The sequence below is a fragment of the Terrapene carolina genome, unplaced genomic scaffold (assembly GCF_002925995.2).
Source record: "Terrapene carolina triunguis isolate 2854851 unplaced genomic scaffold, T_m_triunguis-2.0 Scaffold58, whole genome shotgun sequence".
NCBI classification, from domain to species: domain Eukaryota; kingdom Metazoa; phylum Chordata; order Testudines; family Emydidae; genus Terrapene; species Terrapene triunguis.
Genome location: NW_020664409.1, coordinates 84,630,932 through 84,651,975, shown reverse-complemented (window position 1 = coordinate 84,651,975; position 21,044 = coordinate 84,630,932). Strand labels below are relative to the sequence as shown.

Genomic DNA, 21,044 nt, shown 5'->3' with positions numbered 1-21,044 from the left:
TGCATGAAAACACCCAGTCATATTTACATACATTGTGTGTTTGCAATGTTCATGAGACTTGTGCAGAGCTCTTCTGGTTCCGTGCTTCTGTAAGAGATGGCATACACTGAAAAGTACTCCACAAGTTTTAAGGTGTGAAAACTATGGAATATGGATAGCATTGTGGGATGGCGAAAGTTGCCTGCTGGGAACTTGATCCCCTAGCTTCTAGATATCCCGGAATTAGTCATTTCTATCCCACAACACACCACAAACATTTCCCAAAGGTGGCACACTAGGATGCCTACCAGTGTTGCACCACACTGTGCATCAATACAAGCACTCCTGATGAGTACGCGCATTGCCAGTGCAAGAAGCCAAGTGTGCACAAGGAATATACTAACTTTGGCAGCTGTATACTGATGTAACTTGCATTAACTGAAGTTTGTAGTGTAGACACAGCCTTAGTCACTGCAACTTTAATGATGTAAAAAAAACAGCATCAGAGAAAATAGAGGCAGGTACAACTAGCGATGGGCGGCAGGTGACCCGCCAACTTGAGGAGGGTAGCCCCCGACTGGCCTCACCTCTCCCAGCCCCCCTTTCCCCACAGGAGACCAGCCCCCCCCCCACCCAGCCCCTGATTGCTGGGTGGGCAGCGCACAGCCTCCCCCAGCCTACAATATGTGCTGCCCATGCACCTAGTGAAATAAGAAACTGCAAAAGTCTCTTGGAGAACTCAGGCAGTGGGATCTTAAAACTGAGAGCTGAATAATTTAAGGGTAGAGCTTGTGCATATATTATAAATAGTATCAAGAGAGACATCCCTGACTCTGATGGATTCTGAAGGATGCCTACAAAGGAGGAAAGTTGACAGGAAGTGTTTCTTGCTTGCTGAGATGACATGTCTGATTAACCCTGAAGCAAAGCTGACTACCCTAACTCCAGCAAGAACAGAAGAGGAGCCTAGCTATCAGTCTAGCTTATCCATCACCATCTCCCATGGAATCCTGCTTAATAATAAAGGACTTAGAAAATCCAAGACCTAAAACTCATTTTCTCTGACACACTCACATATAAACATATACTTGTAAACATCTATAAAAATATTTCTTGATGAAGTTTTATTCAGCTAAGACCTGAGATACTGACACTGAAGCAACTATGTGAGACCTAGATGTGAGAGAAACTGAGGTTAACATACTTTTATAGTCATATAATACGATAACTTAATTTTATGTTAATATATTTCTGATGTACAATTGTTTCCCCTTGGTAATTGTATTCAACCGTATTTAGCTCAGATTATTTATGTTGTGCTGGAATAATTGGCAAAATGTCTTATTTCTTTTGATGAAATCTATAGTAAGTGATATGGTTGGTTATCTTGGCAATCAATTTACTGAGCTGGTGTTTAACTGCTGAACGTTAATGATGGTCTGTGTTTTCTCTTGTATGGTCGAGTTGTAATAAAATAGAACTTGGTTCACTTAGTTACAGAGTCAAGTCCTTTATCTCATAAGAGCATGAGTAAATATGTCATGAGGCAGCCTCCTGAAAAATACCTTTACAATTTTTATCTAATTCATTTTTAAGTGTTGCTTAGCACCTACTTCCCGAAGCCTTATTTTTCCCAGTCATTTCTAGAACATGATGACTTGTACATGTCAGAGCCCAAAGGACTGAGATCTAATGGGTTCTGTCCTTACCCTGTCACCAGTCTACTGAGAAACCTTGGGAAATCTGTCAGGGCCAGTCTATGCAAGTATAAGAAAGGGAACGTAAACCATTCTTCCATGTGCCTCCTGTCCTGAACAGGTACCAATTGCAGCTGCATTCACAGTGCTCTCCTAAGCACAAGGACTACTCACACTTATATCCTCAATCCAGGAGGAGAAGCTGAGGAGATGAGAACAAAGCTCTGCCCCCATGCTGCACCAGCCAGCAGAGCTGCGTGTCCATCCAGAGGAGTGCATGTTATGTAAGTGATTCGGTGGACACGGTCCCCGTCTATGCTAGGGAGGTCTGATAGGCATTCTGCATCCTTGAATCATGATGTTTCCTGATGCTCCCACTGGTGTAATATAACTCTGAACAGACCCCAACATAAAGCGGCAATTAACTATCACAATCTGGCCTTCAACTTCTTTGTTCATCATTATTTAATAATAATGCCTCCTACCTCATAAGTATGTTGTGAGGATTGATTAACTAGTGCGCTTCTAAAGTGCTTTGGCATGTCCAGATGAAGGATGCTATATAAATGTATTATCATATTTATTATAGCCACTTAAAAGCTACAGTTCGTCATGAAAATATAACCTGTTAAAAGGATAAATGTGAGGCTCACCAATGTGTTCAAATTACCCAAGTAAAATGAAACTCTCTTAAGCCACTCCAAATGAAGGAACAGCCTGTAAACAAGTAACACTGTGTGTTGTATCAGGTGATTAAATAGGTTTCCCCAGCAGTTCTAACTGAAGAAAGTTGTTGAATAGAAAAAATTGCTGCTGCAATAATGTGGGTAAAATGAACCAAAACCGTTAACCTTGATAAATAAATTAATGGAGATATCCTATCTCCTAGAACTGGAAGGGACCTTAAAAGGTCATCAAGTCCAGCCCCCTGCCTTCACTAGCAGGACCAAGTACCAGATCCCCGAGTGGCCCCCCTCAAGGATTAAACTCACAACCCTAGGTTTAGCAGGCCAATGCCCAAACCACTGAGCTATCCCTCCCCTCATAAGCCACAGTTACCTAGCTAGAGGGATTGAATCAAACTTTTTCTTCCTATATACATCTACTCAAACAACTCAATTATGATCTACTTTTTATATGAAGAGATACAGTTGATTCTTTAGGCACCATGTGCACCTGCATAATGCTATGGTGTGCGTAAAAGCAAGCATTTGGAAGTAAAATTATATATATTAAAAGAATATATTTTGTGGGTGATTCTATGAATGTTTATTTTAAATCTGCCAGTGCTGCTTAGTTAGTTATGCAAATTAACAAATAATAGTCATATAACCAGCACTGCCTAAACTCACTATTTGTCATATTAACTGAGGATGAAAGACTGCTCCTGAATTAAAAAGAGAAGCTAACGTTTTTTATAAGCCATAACTGGCTAAATCATTCTTTTCAAAGAAGACATATCTGCCTCTGGTTGTTACACATTTTATCCTTTTATAGCTGTGACAATTAGATGTCATAAAATTAAAACAAAACAAAAAAAGTGATTATGTCACCACAAGATGGCTTTTTACAAATCATTCTTCAGATTCAGGAGCCAACTTATTCAAAGGCTGAAGCTTTTTACTGCCTAAAAACCTGCTCATGATTTAATGGAACATTATCATCCATCTCTGCCAATGTGTGATATTAAAAAGATAACTAGAATCTCCACAGAGGGCTTGCTCTAATCATTACACACATCACACAACTGCACACAATATCCAAGTAAAGAATCAACCATGTCTCCTCATGTCAAAAGTAGATCACAATAAAGAGGTGACTAGTACTATTATCATTATTATTTTTATTTATCACTTTAGAGGACCCAAAATTATGCAGGGAGTCTCAGATAAACACAAGGTCCCCACCCAGCAGAGCTCACTACCTGGGGCCCCAGGTCTGTGAAGATTTGCAAACACATTTAATTTGAAGTCAACCAGGCAATTCACAGTGTGTAAAGTGAAGCATGTGCAGACCTTTGTTGACTTAATTGGGTCTCTATGCAGGGGGTCTCTCCAAGCAGAGCAGCTTGCAGGATCAAGGCATAATTTCACATGACACAATGAGTTAACAAAACAGTGAGGTGGGGTAAGAAAGACAATGGTTACAGTCAAGACAAACTGTTGTAGCTTTTTTTTGTGGGAAAGAGGGGTATTATTTACTAAATAGTTTTTAATAAATATGAATACTGTTTCAGCAGGTGTCACCAGATAGCACGATAATACATAGTTTTCCAAGTTCCTTTTCTTCATGTGTGAGCAAATGTTAAGTCTTGGGAAGACATGTTGTGTTGCAGTTATTTGTAGATATGCAAGGTTCTGTGCAGAGGCCATTGTCCTTGGAAAGGGAGCTTTGACTGGAGTCAGTCCCTGAGGCAGAGTTGTTCACTGAGAGCTGGGCTGATGTTGGGTTGAGACTCCTGAAAGAGGGGATTGCCCTGCATATTGTTGACCACCTCTGTCCCAGGACTGGTGCATATGTGTAAATACAAAAAGTTACATTTAGAATGTGCTCAGACTCCTCATGACTGATTTCTCCTTTGTTGGGAAACTGGACTGGACATCTGCTACTGCTCAGCAGAAAGAGATGCTAGTGTTAGAAATGGGATACTGGTCTTGGAAGAAAGAGCAACAATATAAAATAACATCTTTCTTTGGCTTACCTCTTGTGGACATCAAGTTAGAAAAAGATTTGAATAAAGAGTGTGAGGTGGACTACTGAGATGCTTCAGGAAGACATTCAAGACCTCAGGGACAGAATGGAGAAAACTACTGAAGCAGTTGCAGAAGTGGGCAAATCAGGGAAATGAGGCTGACATCATCGGCAGAGATGGGTGGGGAACAATCCCCTAAAAGACTAGGGCCAGGATAGAATTATATACAGCCTTGCAGGCAAGAATGAGAAGTTTGAATCTGATGTGTTGGAGTAGGAGAAACTTGTGGAGAAAATCAAAGAGTGGGAGAAAGTCACCTGGGCAAGGAAGATATTTTTTGCAGCAAAATTTCACATGGATTGGAGGGTTGTGATATTTCTGTCAGAGATGCCAGAAAATAGGAGTTGGCAGCAGTCATATTAGGAGATAGAGGGTTGGAGAGTTTTAGTTTGGAGTGGAAGTAAAGTCCCAAACTCATCTGGTGACTGAAGAGTTTAGTACCAGACTTTAATACTCACCAGTCAGTTTCAGGGAGTGATTGGCTCAACGGCTGGGGAATCAAGTAGTCCTGGGCACAATCATTCAGCAGATAGTTGCATGTATTCAATATTTAAAATGTGTTCCATTCTGACACGACAAAAAGGCATATGATTTGCTTTTGTTCCCTGATTAGCTGGCTTTAAATTTCAAAATGTGGTTTCTGTTTTGAATTGTTGTGATTACTATTGCCATTGCACCCTGTTTTTTTTATTGCTCTTTTCCCTTTGAGTATAAAAGGTAATGCTCCTGTTTCTGAGCCACTGTTTGCTCAGCAGCCTTCCCTTTAGAGTGACAGACTGTGTCCTTACTTCAATTAGATTAATACTCTCCTTGATATTTATGCATCACCTTCATTGACACTGATGAGTTATACATGCTCAATGAAGGGAGAAAGGACAACCCTTCACCCCAGCTTGCAGACTGCATGAAGTGATGTTTTATCCAGAGCCAGTGCTAGCCCTTTGGGGGGGCCCTAAGCAGGAATATTTTCACACACACACACACACACACACACACACACACAGTACTAATAATTAAGGGGGGGAGGGGCTTGAACTGCTCAGGGCCCTAAGTAATTGCTTTGTCTGCTTATGCCTACCACCAGCTCTGGCTTTATCAAAGGTCATGTTTTACTACCTTCTTTGTGTACTTTGTGTACTGCCTTCTTTTGGGACTTTAAGACCTTCAAGATGTTGAAGCTGTAACTAGAGTTTGCAAATTCAAACAAAGCCCTTTTAAGAGTATACCAAAAAGGAAGGAAGACTGGGATCCAAAATATTCAGCAGAGTACTAGATTGCACTGCTCTTGAGAGTCTTCTTAAAATTACACTGCAATAGCCAGTCGTATGAGTGTAGCGGTGGTTGGTGTATGCACAGTCAGCCCTCCCTTTCAAAACAAAACCGCTCATGTGTGTGGGCTGCTGTGCAAAGCCACCTTCCCAGCTACTGTTTCAGGCAGCAAAGTAAACAGGTCCTGATCGCATGTAGAGTTCAAAGATACGGAAAGCAGGTTTCCTGCCTTCAGCCTGATTCCCTTCTCCTTTACACCACTTTTACACTGTGTGGGCCAGATTGTCTCTTCTCTTCTGACCAATTTTTGCCACTCTGGCAGCCCTAGAGGACTGAAATCTGGCTGGTTTTGGCCAACCGGGGTATTCCCCCAACACAGGGACTTACTTTTCTAGGATAAAACTGTTGCTGTAACTAAGTCCCATGCCACTCCCCATCCTGGCCTTAGCACAGGGAGCAGGAGGAACATGTCTAGATCATGCCTTTGTTCCAGCTATCATCAGCTGGCAGACAGTCTCTAGGGGACTGTTGTTGGATGGTATAGGTTAGCGTAGCCCAAAGGTTATGCCAAGGAATGCTGGCGCTGAGAGAACAGGGTACCAAAACAGCCTCCATAACTGCACCGTCTCTCTGCTACACTGAATGGATCTCAGCTTCAGCAGACAATCTGACCAGTAACTTTTTTCATTTAATTAAGCTACTTCTAATTTACACCGGCGTAACTGAGAGTGGAATCAGGCCCCTCCGGGTTTCTGACATGATTAGGGTTGGACATTGTCATGCATGTAATTGGAGTCAAGAATATTGTGACTTCTGCATTTTTTTGTTTTGTTTTTAAATATCCATATGTTTTGACTTTTTGCCCTGATTCAGAGAAGCAGCGATATTCAGGACAGCTCTTAAGTACATGCCTAAGACCTTGAGGAACTGAGTTATGAGAACACCTTCTACAATATTTTTTAAACCATTTTGTTTTAACTTGGAAAGCCAGGTTGGTTTCCAAATAGTGAGTTCAATAGGGGCTACTCCTAATTTCCAAACTCTTCATCATTACTACAGCACATCGACTCTTCTTGTTATTTGCATCATTTATGATAGTATCAAACGCAAGGTTCTGCAGGAGAACTAGCTTTCCCAGACTTTCTCAAATATGGAACCTACTCCCATTGACACTGAAGATAAAACTCCAGTGTAGTGGGAGCAGGAACAATCCTATTATCAGGTTGCCCATGTATAAGCTCTGATTCTCCACTGCTTTGCACCTTTTGAATCCCATATGTACCTGCGCTAAGTGAATTCAAAGTGGGTTTAAAATGCTGCCATTTTGATTTGGTGCTACTTTATACCCACATCATAACTGACTGCACAATGTGCAAGGCGGTGATGAATCAGAACCAAAATATCTAATAGATTGGGGTGAAATCCTGGCCCCTACTGAAGTCAATGGGAGTTTTACCTAGATATCATTTATATCAATCACATAGCTTGGATGCATGTAGCAAAATCAGAACTCGCAATTACACCATTGAAACCAATGCTTTTTTATACGAACTACAAATGTCAAAACACAATTCCAGACTAACGTATGGGGTCAAAAATATCTTAAATACTTGGAAACACATTGGATCAGATTCTCTGGTCACTTACAGATAGTTTGATTTCAATAGAGTTACTCCTGATTTACACAAGTTTAAGTGAGAAGAGAATTAAGTGTAAGTGACCAGAGAACAGGGCCAAATTCTGCTTCATAAACCTTGGTATAAATCCAAGCAATTTCCAGTGTGGTGATCACCCATCTGTAAAAAAAAAGCCCCCCAAAGTTGCCATGATAAAAACACAGCCCTAATATGAGAACTACAAACTAAAAGGAATTCAATACAATATCAAATTAATGAGGTTTTTATAACACCTCCTTTTATACTGCAGCAAATTTTCAATTCTCATAACAGACATGTTGGGCAGCAACTCTGATATTTTAACAGTGGCAAAATGTTTCTTTTCTGACTCCCAGAAAAATGAAATGTATTTATTCAGGCAAGGCATCACATTAGTGAGATCCAACCTGGGGCCTTGTGCAAGATGGCAATCCAAACATGGGTCTGTGTCACTAAATTGTTATGAACATTTATTGCATAACAGTACAGTATTATGTAGTCACCCTACCTTGAACCAGAACTAAGAGCTTTAAACCAAATAGACTTGTTTGAAGGTAGAAGCTTGGCAAATACATACAGCTGACCTAATAAGTCAATGAGACGAATAGCTCAGAAAATTTAACAAGTCCATTGATGAAGAGTTTTTAAATTCTAATGGGTAATTCTTTGTCCATTAATGTCAATTGGAGATTTTGCCATTGACTTCAGTGAGACAAGGCTTTTGCCTCATGAAAGGATTACCAGGGAAATGATTAAACTACTAAGCCTGTTGTTCTGGCTCCCCCTGTGCAAGTGAGAAGGCCCAGCTGATGTTCTGAGTCTCCCAGGGAATGAAAAAAAGCCCAGCAGTCCTGCTCCCCAAGTCTCTTGCAGTGAAGAAAAGCCCTGCCATGCTTGATCCCTGGCACGAAGTGCAACCTTGTTTCTCTCATTTCATTGAAACACTTCTGCTTTATTTATTGGTATATGTTTGAAAACTGATGATTTTTCTGCATTCTTTCTAAAAAATCCTTTTTAATCAAGTAAAAACTTACAAATAAGAAAAAGTAGAATTCCGACTTTAAACACAGTGGTTCGCTTTCTTTTTAACTAAAAATTAAAATCCCAGACATTGAGCCAGAACCTTAGCTAGTATAAAGTGGTATAACTCTGTTGAAGTCGGTGAACTATGCTGCTTGACAACAACTAAGAATTGACATTGTTTGGAATATATAGCAGTTACACAAAGTTAACCTGGAGAATTATCTTAACAAGTAACTTTATGAGAAAAGCCCCACTGGCACTAGAGAGGATCACAGTTCCATTTTATGAAGACTAGTTAATACAAAGCATTAATACTGAGGAGAGAGACATATACAGGATTCCCGAGCAAAAAAAAAAAAAGGTTACCAGCTTCGCAGAAGTATATTTTTCTTAAAAGATAGAGGTAAACACAAAACATGCCCCTGATCCTGCAAAGACTTACCTGTTTAAAATTATGCATGAGTATTTGCAATAACTCTACTCATGGCAGGTTTCACTGAAATACGCACTTCAGTATGTGTAGCTTTCCCTTGGCGAGGATTCCTTTACTTGAGTGGGTTTTGTCTGTTGGTGGTGGGAGTGGCTTAAGGCAGTAACGTATTATGTATTTAGGAACCCATCGTAGCTGTTAATTATGTAGTGACACCTCTAGTAACATGGCGAGGGATGCAGACTCCATATTTGAAATAATACATATTAAAAGGCATGTATTTTGAAACTGTTCCTCTAATTCATTATAAAAAGGTTGTACTTTTTGTTTCAGAGTGCTCTTTAACTTTTCAAAAGGCTTTGACTGTGTAACTATAGTGTACTGATTGTGAATAGTTAGAGGCAGTGCATACGCGTGTGAGTATAAAATAGAGGCATATGTAGCTGTGACTATGAATACATAAAGGAGGATACACAGATTCACATTTCTGTGGCACTCACGTGTCTGGATGGCAACATGATCCATATTTATTTGGTGCGGAGGAAGCAGCTAGATTTATTTTCATGCTACAATTTGGGGATTGATGGGGAGGATACACAGCAGGGACAGTTAGGGAACATATGTGAAAGCAGTGACAGTGGGTATGTTAATGTAGATATGAGGAGGTGGTCCATATAGCTGTGACAGGGGGTATATCAGTGGAGGGACAGGGCAGGGGCTATAGGGCAGAGACAGTGGCTATGTCAGTGGATGGTAGGGGTGTATATAGCAGTGACAGGGGTACGTCAGTGGAGGGTAGGGGATATACAGCAGTGCCAGTGGATATATCAGTGGGGTACGGGGAAGGGGGCTATAGGGCAGTGACAGTAGCTATGTCAGTGGGGGCTATAGGGCATTGCCGGTGGGTATGTCAGTGGGTATGTCAGAGGGGGCAAAAGAGCAGTGCCAGTGGGTATGTCAGCGGAGGCTATAGGGCAGTGTCAGTGGATATGTAAGTGGGGAATAGCAAGGGGCTATAAGGCAGTGCCAGTTGGTATGTCAGCGGGGGGCAGGGCAGGGGCTATAGGGAAGTGCCAGTGGGAATGTCAGCAGGGGCTATAGGGCAGTGCCAGTAGGGGTGGGGAGTGGGCTATAGAGCAGTGATAGTGAGCATGTCAATGCAGGGGTAGGAGGGAGCTATAGGGCAGTGCCAGGGGGTATGTCAGTGGTGGGCAGGGGCCATAGGGCAGTGCCAGAGGGTATGTCAGTGTGGGGTGTGGGAGGGAGTGACAGTGCAATGCCAGTGGAGGTGGGAAGGTGGCTATAGGGCAGTGCCAGTGGGTATGTCAATGGGGGGCTATAGGGCAGTGCCAGTGGGGGTGGGGAGGGGGCTATAGAGAAGTGCCAGTGGATGAGTAGCGGGGGGCTATAGGGCAGTGCCAGTGGGTATGTCCATGGGTGGTAGCAGGGGGCTGTAGGGCAGTGCCAATGGGGAGGTTGGAGGGGTGGTAGCAGGGGGCTGTAGGGCAGTGCCAGTGGGGAGGTAGGAGGGGGCTACAGGGCAGTGTCAATGGGTATGTCAATGAGGAGGTAGCAGGGGGCTATAGGGCAGTGCCAGGGGGCCGGGAAAGGGGTTATTAGGTAGTGCCAGTGGGGGCAGGGAGGGAGGTATAGTGCAGTGTCAATGTGAGAGTTGGAGGGAGCTATAGGGCAGTGAGCAGGGGGCTATAGAGCACTGCCAATGGGGGCAGAGAGGGGGCTATTAAGCGGTGTCAATGGGGAGTAGCAGGAAGCTATAGGGCAGTGCCAGTGGGGGTTAGCGGGGCGGGGGCTATAGGGCAGTGCCAGTGGGGTTAGCGGGGCGGGGGCTATAGGGCAGTGCCAGTGGGGGTTGGCGGGGCGGGGGCTATAGGGCAGTGCCAGTGGGTTTAGCGGGGAGGTGACACGCAGCCCCCTCACTCTGCCCCGTGCAGGCGGCGCCCGGCCCGTTCACACGGAGCACGCGGGTCCCCAGCCCGCGCTGGAATTACCTCCCTCCGCAGCACATGACCCGGAACGCGGGTCTGGGGCTCCCGGGAGCTGAGCGCGCGGGGCTGTGGCGAGGTGCGGGCGGGCAGCGAGGAGCCTTGTCGGAGCCGCCGTGCCCCGCTCCCGGCCGGGGAGCCACTCGGGAGGAGCCGCCAGCAGCAGCAGCAGCAGCAGCCCAGATGTGCAGCGAGGCGGCCGGGCAGGTAAGGCACAGCTGGCTCCGGCTCTCCTTGGCACTGGTGCCGCTCTATGCCCAGCATCGCGCAGCCGAGCTCGCCGGGCGCTCGGGAGAGATCCGTTTAGCAGAAGAGTTTCTCGCTCTGTCTCCCTTAAACAACCCTCCGGCTCTTGCCAGCCAGCCCCGGGACAGCGGCACAGCACCGAGTCCCTTCGTGCATTTCTGTGTATTTTAAAACGTCTCAATAAAATGTAATCCCGCTTTTAAAACTTTGCAGCGGGTTTGTGTTCCAGCAGGCGTTAATGCACGGTATTGGGCTTTAAAACATACCTGTATCGCAGGTAACAAATTATGATAAGGATGAAATTGTGATACTTCGGGGGAATTTTAACCCACCCCGTTAGACTTTTAGCCATTCCAGCTGCTTAACTTTTTAAGTAGGTCTGTTATTGCTACCAAGTACAAACAGAGTGGTAGCTTTGATGACCAGCTGGTTCATGCAGATATTTTAGAGAATGGTTATTTCCTATGTAGCCTTGGTTAATGGTCATTCTTAAGTACAAAACATGTACAACTTTCTCCTCCTCTCTAAAATCTCTGTGGATTTGTTTCCATATAGTTGGCATACAGTTCTTTATGTCAGAAAAGCAGACAGCTAACATCTCCAGTTCTGTATGGGAGAGGTGCTATGGTGCTGGATAAAGTGTATGAGTTACTGGGATGCTTAATTTGCCTCCCCCCCCTTTCTTTTATGATTCATCAAATGTTGTCTGAGAGACAGGTGATGACGGTGCTAAAATGCTAAAGACAATAACCCCCTGGATAGTTGCAAAGAAGACACATATAGTTACAATCCCAAATTTCAAAGCAACTGGATCTTATATTGATGTCTCATTATGGTAATAAATGAATCTTAGCATGAAACATGATCCTTTAGGCACTGTAATTTTAAAATTTTAGGGCATATCTAAAGCCCTTTCAAGTCAGTGGGAGTTTTTCCATTGACTTTAATGGGATTTGGATCAAGCCTTTAATGATCAATCAAATTCCAATTGGTGTAAAACCAATGCAAGGTAAATATATTTCAGGGATCATTATTATTTATTGTTAACCAGATGTATATCCTGCTGGGCTACTTCCGTCTCTTTTTTAAGCTTTATCTGAGATGGACGCTTTGCTCTGAGCAAGTGGGGTCAGGAATGTCCCCTTGAATCTGTAAGGAAATTGTATGAAAGAAATACATTTAAAAACTGGGTTGGCCCATTTCCCTCAACTGGGCTGTCTTCTCTTCACCTTTGCTGTGTCTTTTAACATAGGAGACAGTGGGCTGCTGCTGGCAGCTGCAGGATGAAGTCGCCTCCCTGCTGCATGTCCCTTTCTTCCCAGACAACCGGACAGGAGCCAGGGGACAGCACATCACTGGATTCCTTGGAGTCCAGCGTCTTCTGCAGTGAGGAGGAGCAGGGGCCCTTGCTGCAGAAAATTGACCCCTCCTTGGACTGTTTCACCATCAATGTGGGTGGCAGCCGCTTCGTACTGTCCCAGCAAACTCTGTCTTGCTACCCAGACACCCGGCTTGGCAAGCTGGCCGTGGTGGTGTCCGCTGCCCGGGATGTAGCCTCTAGCCTCCTGGAGCTCTGCGATGATGCCAACCTGGTGGAGAACGAGTATTTCTTCGACCGGAGCTCGCAGGCGTTTCGCTACATCCTGAATTATTACCAGACAGGGAGGTTGCATGTGATGGAGCAGCTGTGCGCCCTCTCCTTCCTGCAGGAGATCCAGTACTGGGGTCTGGACGAGCTCAGCATCGACTCCTGCTGCAGAGACAGGTGAGCACTGGGAAAAGGAGGAAAATAATAATGTGGGCTGGATGCTCTCAGTATCAACTCCTGCTGCAGGGAAAGGCAGGCCCTGGGTTGTGAAGGGAAGAGACCCAGCAGTGTGGGTTGGAGGAATTCAGCATCAACTGCTCTTACAGGGGTAGATGGGTGCTGGGGAAGGAGCTGAGCTGCACAAACTCAGCACCAACTCCCACTACATGGACAAGAGGATATTGGATGGGGGAGGGAAAAGGTTGGAAGAGGTCAGTGGAGACTGTTACTAGAGGGGAGGTTGGCACTGGGGGCAGGATGATGAGATTCAGTATGGGAGCAGTGGCTGGGCAAATGCCGCATTGACTTCTGCTAAAGGGACGGGTGGCACTGGGAGTTCTGGGTGGGAGGAGGAGGAGGCAGAAGGAAATGACTGGGGGGGACAGGCTGAGGCAGAAGTGACAGCAGATGAAAATGTTAAATAGGGACGAGGAGAAGGCAGAGAAGGTGGACATCTGTGACGTTTGTGCTAGGATATTTTTATTCTTTTAATTCTATTGGTTGTGGTTAATTTTGGTTACTGGTTTATTTGTTAATATTGAAGTGTGAGGTGTTCTAAAAATGATAAATAAAAAATCCAAAATACTTACATTAAAATCATTATAATCAGATGAATGTGATACAAAAAACAGTGCACACCTGCACTGCCTGACAGTCCAATAGTATCTATTCCAGAATGGCTTCAAGGTGGTACTCAATTTCACTGATTTCTTAATAGATTTTCAGGTCAGAAAGGCTTATTATGACCATCTAGTCTGACCTGCATAACACAGGCCTTAGAATCACATCTAGTAATTCCTGCATCATGCCCTTATCCTGTGGCTGAGCTGGAACATATTTTTTGAAAGCCTTCGAACCTTGATTGAAAGACTGATGAAAATCCACCACATCCCTTGGTATGAGGCTTGTCTATCAACAGCGATCAATAAATGTACTGACTACCAGCATGTATATAAGGAAAAAAGGATTGTCTCATGTTTCTTGGTAATCTCCTTGTTTGAAGAAAATGTTCCATAAACATGGTCCTGATTCAGCAACGCATTTAGCACATGCTTAAAATCCATAATAACTACTCAACACAGTTGGATAATTGTTTTGCTGAATCAGGACCTAAATGTTTAAATACGGTGTAAATAACAGATATAATAAAATAGGTTCTTGAGCTATTGGTATGCTTTGGACAAAGGATTATAAAGGTATAAAGGATTATATACCTCCCTTCTAAGCATTGCAACTATAAAGCAATGTAATAAAAGTTAAGTAAAATATTATTAATAAAAATGACAAGATGGTTTAGAAACATAGGGCCTGATTCTGCCAGTCTTACATGAGCATCCCCTACTCTCACAGTTAATCCCACTGACGTTAAGAGTAGAATCATAGAATTGTAGGACTGGAAGGGACCTCAAGAGGTTATCTAGTCCAGTCCCCTGCACTCAAGGCAGGACTAAGTATTATCTAGACTAGGAGTCAGCAACCTTTCAGAAGTGGTGTGCTGAGTCTTCATTTATTCACTCTAATTTAAGGTTTCGCGTGCCAGTAATACATTGTAATGTTATATATTATATAAGTCTATAATATATAACTAAACAATTGTATGTAAAGTAAATAAGGTTTTTAAAATGTTTAAGAAGCTTCATTTAAAATTAAATTAAAATACAGAACCCCCCCGGACCGGTGGCCAGGACCCAGACAGTGTGAGTGCCACTGAAAATCAGCTTGTGTGCCGCCTTCGGCACGTGTGCCATAGGTTGCCTACCCCGATCTAGACCATCCCTGACAGGTGTTTGTCTACCCTGCTCTTAAAAAACCTCCATTGATGGAGATTCCACACCTCCCTAGGCAACTTATTCCAGTGCCTAACCACTCTGACAATTAGGAAGTTTTTTTCCTAATGGGCAACGTAAATCACCCTTGCTGCAATTTAAGCCCATTGCTTCTTGCCTTTTCTCAGAGGTTAAGGAGAACAATTTTTCTCCCTCCTCCTTGTAACAACCTTTTATGTACTTGAAAACTGTTATCATGTCCTCTCTCTCTCTCTCTCTCTCTCTAGATATATATATATATGGGGGACGAGGGGGAGGGAGGGAGGGAGGGGGAGAGAACACTCACATATCTAAAGCTTTGTGGTATCAAGCACATATTTATATCTTTGTTCTGGCATAATTTCCCAAACTGTAGGCCTGCTCTTGGTGCATTCAAAACTCTCACTGATATGAATGAGCACCACAGGAACATAATGGCTGTGTGGATGTGCTCTGTGGCCCTAACTCAACAAAGCACTTTATCACATGCTTGAAGTTAAGGATGAGCTTATGTCCTTTGCTGTATCAGGATGTATCAAATTCCCTTTAGGAAGATTTACTCTGGTTGTAGGGGTTTTTCATGTGAAAGGCAGTTTCCATAATAGTGCAAACATTGTCATTCAAGGTTTATATTTTGTGTTGGATTCCCTGGGCAGGTACTTCAGGAGGAAGGAACTGAGTGAAGCTTTGGATATCAAGAAAGATGCAGAAGAGCTGGATGCCCAGGATGAGGAAGAGGATTTCTCCGGGAGTCTCTGTCCCAGTGTCAGGCAGAGGCTCTGGGAGATGCTGGAGAAGCCTCGCTCTTCTGTAGCTGCCAGGACTTTTGGCACTCTCTCTATGGCCTTTGTTGTCGTGTCCATTGCCAATATGGCCTTGATTTCTGTGGAGCTGAGCTGGTTGGCACCCCCACTACTGGACGCCCTGGAGTATGTGTGCATTGTCTGGTTCACAGCGGAGTTTGCCCTGCGGCTCCTGTGCACACGGGATCGGTGCCGCTTCCTGAGGAGCGTGGCGAACATCATAGACCTGCTGGCCATTTTACCCTTCTACATCACCCTGCTGGTGGAGAGCATGTGCGGTGGGGAGAGCTCTCAAGAGTTGGAGAATGTGGGGCGCATCGTCCAGGTGCTGAGGCTGCTCAGAGCTCTGCGTATGTTGAAGCTGGGCAGACATTCCACAGGTACCTTTAGCTCATAGATTTAACATAATATTGGTTTTAGCGTTTCACAAGCCATAAGAGGTCAAAAGAAATTAACCAAGCAAGTTAAATGTACAGACACATAGTAACCCTTATAGATTATTCAGGGTGCTGTTGCCTCAGTAATAAAACTGAATCTGCATAGAAGGGATGGAAGGAAATGACCTGTTGGTCAAAAACACTAGATACGTACTCAGGGTGGCTACTCCCCCGCTGCTCCTGCCGCTGCGACTACCCTCCAATGTTAGTGCACTAGCTAGCAGAGCTAGTGTGGGAATGGAATTGACACCTGCAGCTCGAAGTGTAGCAGACCCTATGACGGCTCCTAGTGGCAATTCCCCAGGTTTGTAATGACAATTGTTGACATCAGATAACTTCACTTTGAAATTTGGGGTCACACCTTTCTATCTTTCATATGTTTATTTAAAAACCGTTCAGGAAAGTATTAGGGTTTATTATTGGTTTAGCATCGCCTGTCTCTCTCCCATATAGAGTTTAGTGATTTCTTGTCATTGAAAGGGAAAAAATTGAATTAATCTTATCAAAACCTGATAACTCTCCTAGTCTAAGAGTGAAGTATCACATCACCATTAAAACTGAAAATAGTAGTCCATTTCTTTAGCATACAGAATTAGATGCCACTTAACTACACATGTAAACAGCTCCGAAGAGGTTAAATGCCAGTGGTGATAATTGCATACTTTTTGAAATTTAAGTTTTACCAGTCGCCCAGGCTCAGAGCAGTAAATCAAAAACTGCAGCTCGTTATAATTTGAATGTTGTCGGAAACAGTTCTCATCTTCTGGCAGAGCAGGCGCTGCTGTTAACATAAACCTAGTAAATCAGAATGGAAATATACACTGTACAGATCTGGAGCCTGTTTCCTGCTAGTTAAAGATGACAAAATGGTGAGGGTTTTTCATTTTGATTCTAATGCATACATAAACATAGTCATTAATATGGAAAGTTCTGCACACAGAGGGGATCATTCATAATCACATCTCCCCCTCCCACCTAGAAGCAGAGTCACCTACCTGTATGACATCATCCTTGGGATATTGTGGAGACCCCTTTGCAAAGTTGGGATCCACGCCAGCGGAGTGGATGGGGACGGGGCAGGCTGGGGGAAGGGACGGGGTAGCCCTGCTGTGCGTAGCGGGGTGTGGCTGAGGAATACTCACCATGCCCTGCACATTTTGTGAAGAAATGGCAGATCCAAACTATTCCTGTGGGTGGGGGTGATAAAGACAGGACACAACTATGCCTCTGCAAAAGCCAAGCTATGTTTGGGGAAGGGATGTGGTCATAAAGAGGACATAAAGCAGGCTGTGAAGGCTGAGCAGTTGTATTTGATACACCTATTCAACCTAGCACTTCCCCAGCACAGGCCTAGTGGCACAGAGGGCCAGGGCCACTGCTCTGCCTCACCTAGACTCACCGTTACTGGCACCCCTCGTGCTACTGGCAGTGCTACAAAGGGTACGTCTATACTTACCTCCGGGTCCGGCGGTAAGCAATCGATCTTCTGGGATCGATTTATCGCATCTTGTCTAGACATGATAAATCGATCCCGGATCGATCCCGGAAGTGCTTGCCGTCGACACCAGTACTCCTGCTCCACGAGAGGAGTACGCGGAGTCGACGGGGGAGCCTGCCTGCCGCGTCTGGACCCGCGGTAAGTTCGAACTAAGGTACTTCGACTTCAGCTACGTTATTAACGTAGCTGAAGTTGTGTATCTTAGTTCGAAGTGGGGGGTTAGTGTGGACCAGGCCCAAGACTCACTCCTTGCACTCCCCAGCACCTACAGCAAAGTTATTTCAGCCCTCCGCACAGGAGGAAGGCAGGACTGCCTAAGTCCTTTCTGCTCACCCTCAATGTGCTTGTGCTGGAGCAACCATGGTTTGGCTTGGCCAGATAAATAATTTGAAAATAATTGCTTTCATATGGTAAGAAATGACAAAACCTGCACAGCCACTGACACCTACTGATCACTGAGAACATGCTTATTGTGTGCCCTTTAACTTGTGTTTGGCTAAAGCATATCTTCCAGAAAAGCATCCACCCTTGAACTGAAGACATCAAGAAATGAATCTACCACTTTCCTTCATAGTTTCATCCAATAACTAATCACCCTCACAGTAAAAATATGTGCCTTCTTTCCAATTTGAAGTTGTCTGGCTTTGACTTTCAGCCACTGGTTCTTCTTATGCCTTTCTCTGCCAGATTAAAAAGCCATTTAGTACCTGGTGTTTGCTCCCTATGAAGATACTTATACATTGCAATCAAGTCACCACTTGATCTTCTATTTGCTAAACGAAACAGGTTGAGCTTTTTAAGTCTGTAAGGCATTTTTTCCAGCCCTCAGATCATTTTAGTGGCTTATTTCTGCATCCTCTCCAATTTTTCAACATTTTTTTAAATATGGACACCAGAACTATGTACAGTATTCCAGTATCAGTCTCACCAATGCCATATACAGAGGTAAAACCACCTCTCTGCACCTACTCACTACACCCCTATTTATAAATCCAGCAAACAAAAACATGGGAAGAGAGCCCTGAAATTCACTAATGCTTTCAAAAAGAGCAATGCTTTATTTAACTTGTAACACTTCCCCTCTGGGTCACTGAGAAACTAATTACTCAATCATCCCTTCTAGTTGTTAGTTTTGCAAGGTGCTGAATGCCACTAACTTCCTTGCAAATTGAGGGTTATCAGGTCTGGTCCTTAGAGCTGGTCTATATGCAGCTTTTGTACCATTATAACTATATTGAGTGATATAGTTAAAAGTGATACATCCCCTTGTGTGGATGAATTTATACCAGTATAAAGGTGCTTATATGGTATAGCTTATTCCCTTAAATTTACAGGAGTATGCTATACCAGTCTGAACACCTAAACCAATATAATTATAGTGCTACAAAAACTGTGTGTAGACAAGCCCTTAGTTAGGTAGGGTGGAGGAAAAGAAAAAATCTCTAAAAACCAAGGAGCCCAATTGCACTCTCTGAAGTGCATGCATCAAACCAGGGGCTTTGTGTGTGCACAGGGAAATAGAGATTGGCCCAAAAGCACCAAGAAATCTTAAACACATTTATGTCTCAAACTCCCAGAGACTCCAATGGCTGTCTGAGACCTGCAAAAATGTATGAGTTCAACCTTAGTTTCCAACATTATTTGGTTTAGTTGGAGCTCAGTGGGGGTAATTTGTAAGCATTGCATTTCTCCCCCTCAATAAGAAAAACAATATTAATTATTTAAAAAATTAGTGAGAGAAACATTTTGTCAGAAATCATAAAGTCCTCAGTGATCAAGAAGATATAATACAGAGACCCAAGTTATCATAACTGGCTTTAGAGGATGCCCTGTTTTGTGGATATATTTTGTTTTTCATTTGTGTGCGTGTGGCATTTCTTCCTTTGCAGTGTTATTGTATTTGCTTTTTCACCCCTGCACTGGCCAGCCCAGGGGCACTGCATTCCCTAGAGGGGGAGGGGCAAAGAGCTACCACATGTGCACACTTGTCTTTGTCCTGTGCAAGTCTCTGCACACTCATGCTCCCTCCCCCTACCCACTCAGCTTTTGCATAGGGGTGCAAGTGAGGCAAAGGGGTTTGTGAAGTTGGACAAAGGTGATTGCCTTATGCCTGATCCTATCCCCCAAACTGAGTGGATCATTTCCCTCATAACAAGTTACTCCAACTACATTGTAATTGAAGGGATGTACCTGGCAGTAACCAGCATAAGAGAGGAAGGCATTAGATGTGTATCTCCCACTCCTGTCTTTACGCATCTTCCCCTTCACTCTAATATGATTCATGATCAGCCCCTTATTAATTTGTATACTGGACACCAATATCTATTCTTTTCCATTTCAAAATAGGGACCATAAATCAGAGACCTCTGTGTTTTATTTCTTGAATAATCATGTTTTTCCAATGGTTCTCCAAACAGCATTGCCTCCTCATAAAGGCATTCCTGAGGTTGAAACATAAAACGCAAAGTGTCTAGCTTTCAGAACAAGTGCTTCTTAACAGAGGTACGAAGACAGTTACACGGATCAACCTACTGACAGGATTTCTTGTGTTCCAGGCTTGCGATCTCTTGGGATGACTATTGCACAGTGCTACGAAGAGGTTGGCCTGCTGCTGCTTTTTCTTTCTGTGGGAATATCTATATTTTCCACGGTGGAGTATTTTGTTGAGCAAGGTGTCCCTGGCACAACGTTCACAAGTGTGCCCTGTGCATGGTGGTGGGCAACAACTTCCATGACCACCGTTGGTTACGGCGACATTAGACCAGACACTACCACTGGCAAGGTAGTGGCCTTTATGTGTATATTATCAGGAATATTGGTCTTGGCTTTGCCTATAGCGATAATTAATGACCGTTTTTCTGCTTGTTATTTTACACTGAAGATAAAGGAGGCTGCTCTTCGACAGCGTGAAGCTTTAAAGAAGCTCACAAAGAACACCTCCACTGACTCAAATATCAATGTTAATTTGCGAGACATATATGCTCGCAGTATCATGGATATGTTACGGTTAAGAAGCAGAGAGAGAGCAAGCACCAGGAGCAGTGGTGGAGATGATTTTTGGTTTTGACTTTATAAAATCTTGTATAACATACAGACTACTTCGAGGTGTTGTAGTGACCGGTAGGACAGCTGTCATTTTACATTATTCACTCTTAGCATATTTGCTCTCCAATTTGCAATTTTATTTTCTTGGTGCATTTAAGATAACTAGTGTAGGCCAAAGGCATAACTCAAAAGCTGGGAACTCTCAAGGGGCTTTGAAACTAATTTTCACAATTGGTTCTTGAACTGGAAAAATATAGGGGACCCATCAAAGTAAAATAATGATCCAAATCTTTGTCTATGAATCGTATGTCCTTGCTAACATACAGTAATAAAGTTTTACACCCATCCCCCCCTCAAAAAAAAATACGGGGGGAGGAGGCTTTTGGTGGAAAGGATGAGGAAATTAAAAATACTTGAAAAGAAAGAAGCTTAAGGAGTAAAGCACTGGTGACATTTCTGATGGCTTTTACATTATGTATTATTGTTTGTAGATGTAAACAAGAGTAAAGGGGCTGATCCTTGTCCCCATTCTGGCCTCCGTCTGCTACAATATCAGTGGCATAGAGGGGCCACAATAGGCTGGGGGGGAATTTTC

The 21,044-nt window shown here is 43.6% G+C and overlaps 1 protein-coding gene across 1 annotated transcript; it reads left to right on the top strand.

Moving 5' to 3' along the window:
- The first annotated feature begins 12,337 nt into the window (after window positions 1–12,337).
- Window positions 12,338–20,471, top strand: KCNV1 (potassium voltage-gated channel modifier subfamily V member 1). Its single transcript, XM_026659887.1, has 3 exons — window positions 12,338–12,819; window positions 15,323–15,849; window positions 19,960–20,471. The coding sequence occupies exons 1-3, from the start codon at window positions 12,338–12,340 to the stop codon at window positions 20,469–20,471; spliced, it is 1,521 nt and encodes a 506-aa protein (XP_026515672.1).
- Window positions 20,472–21,044: the final 573 nt, after the last annotated feature.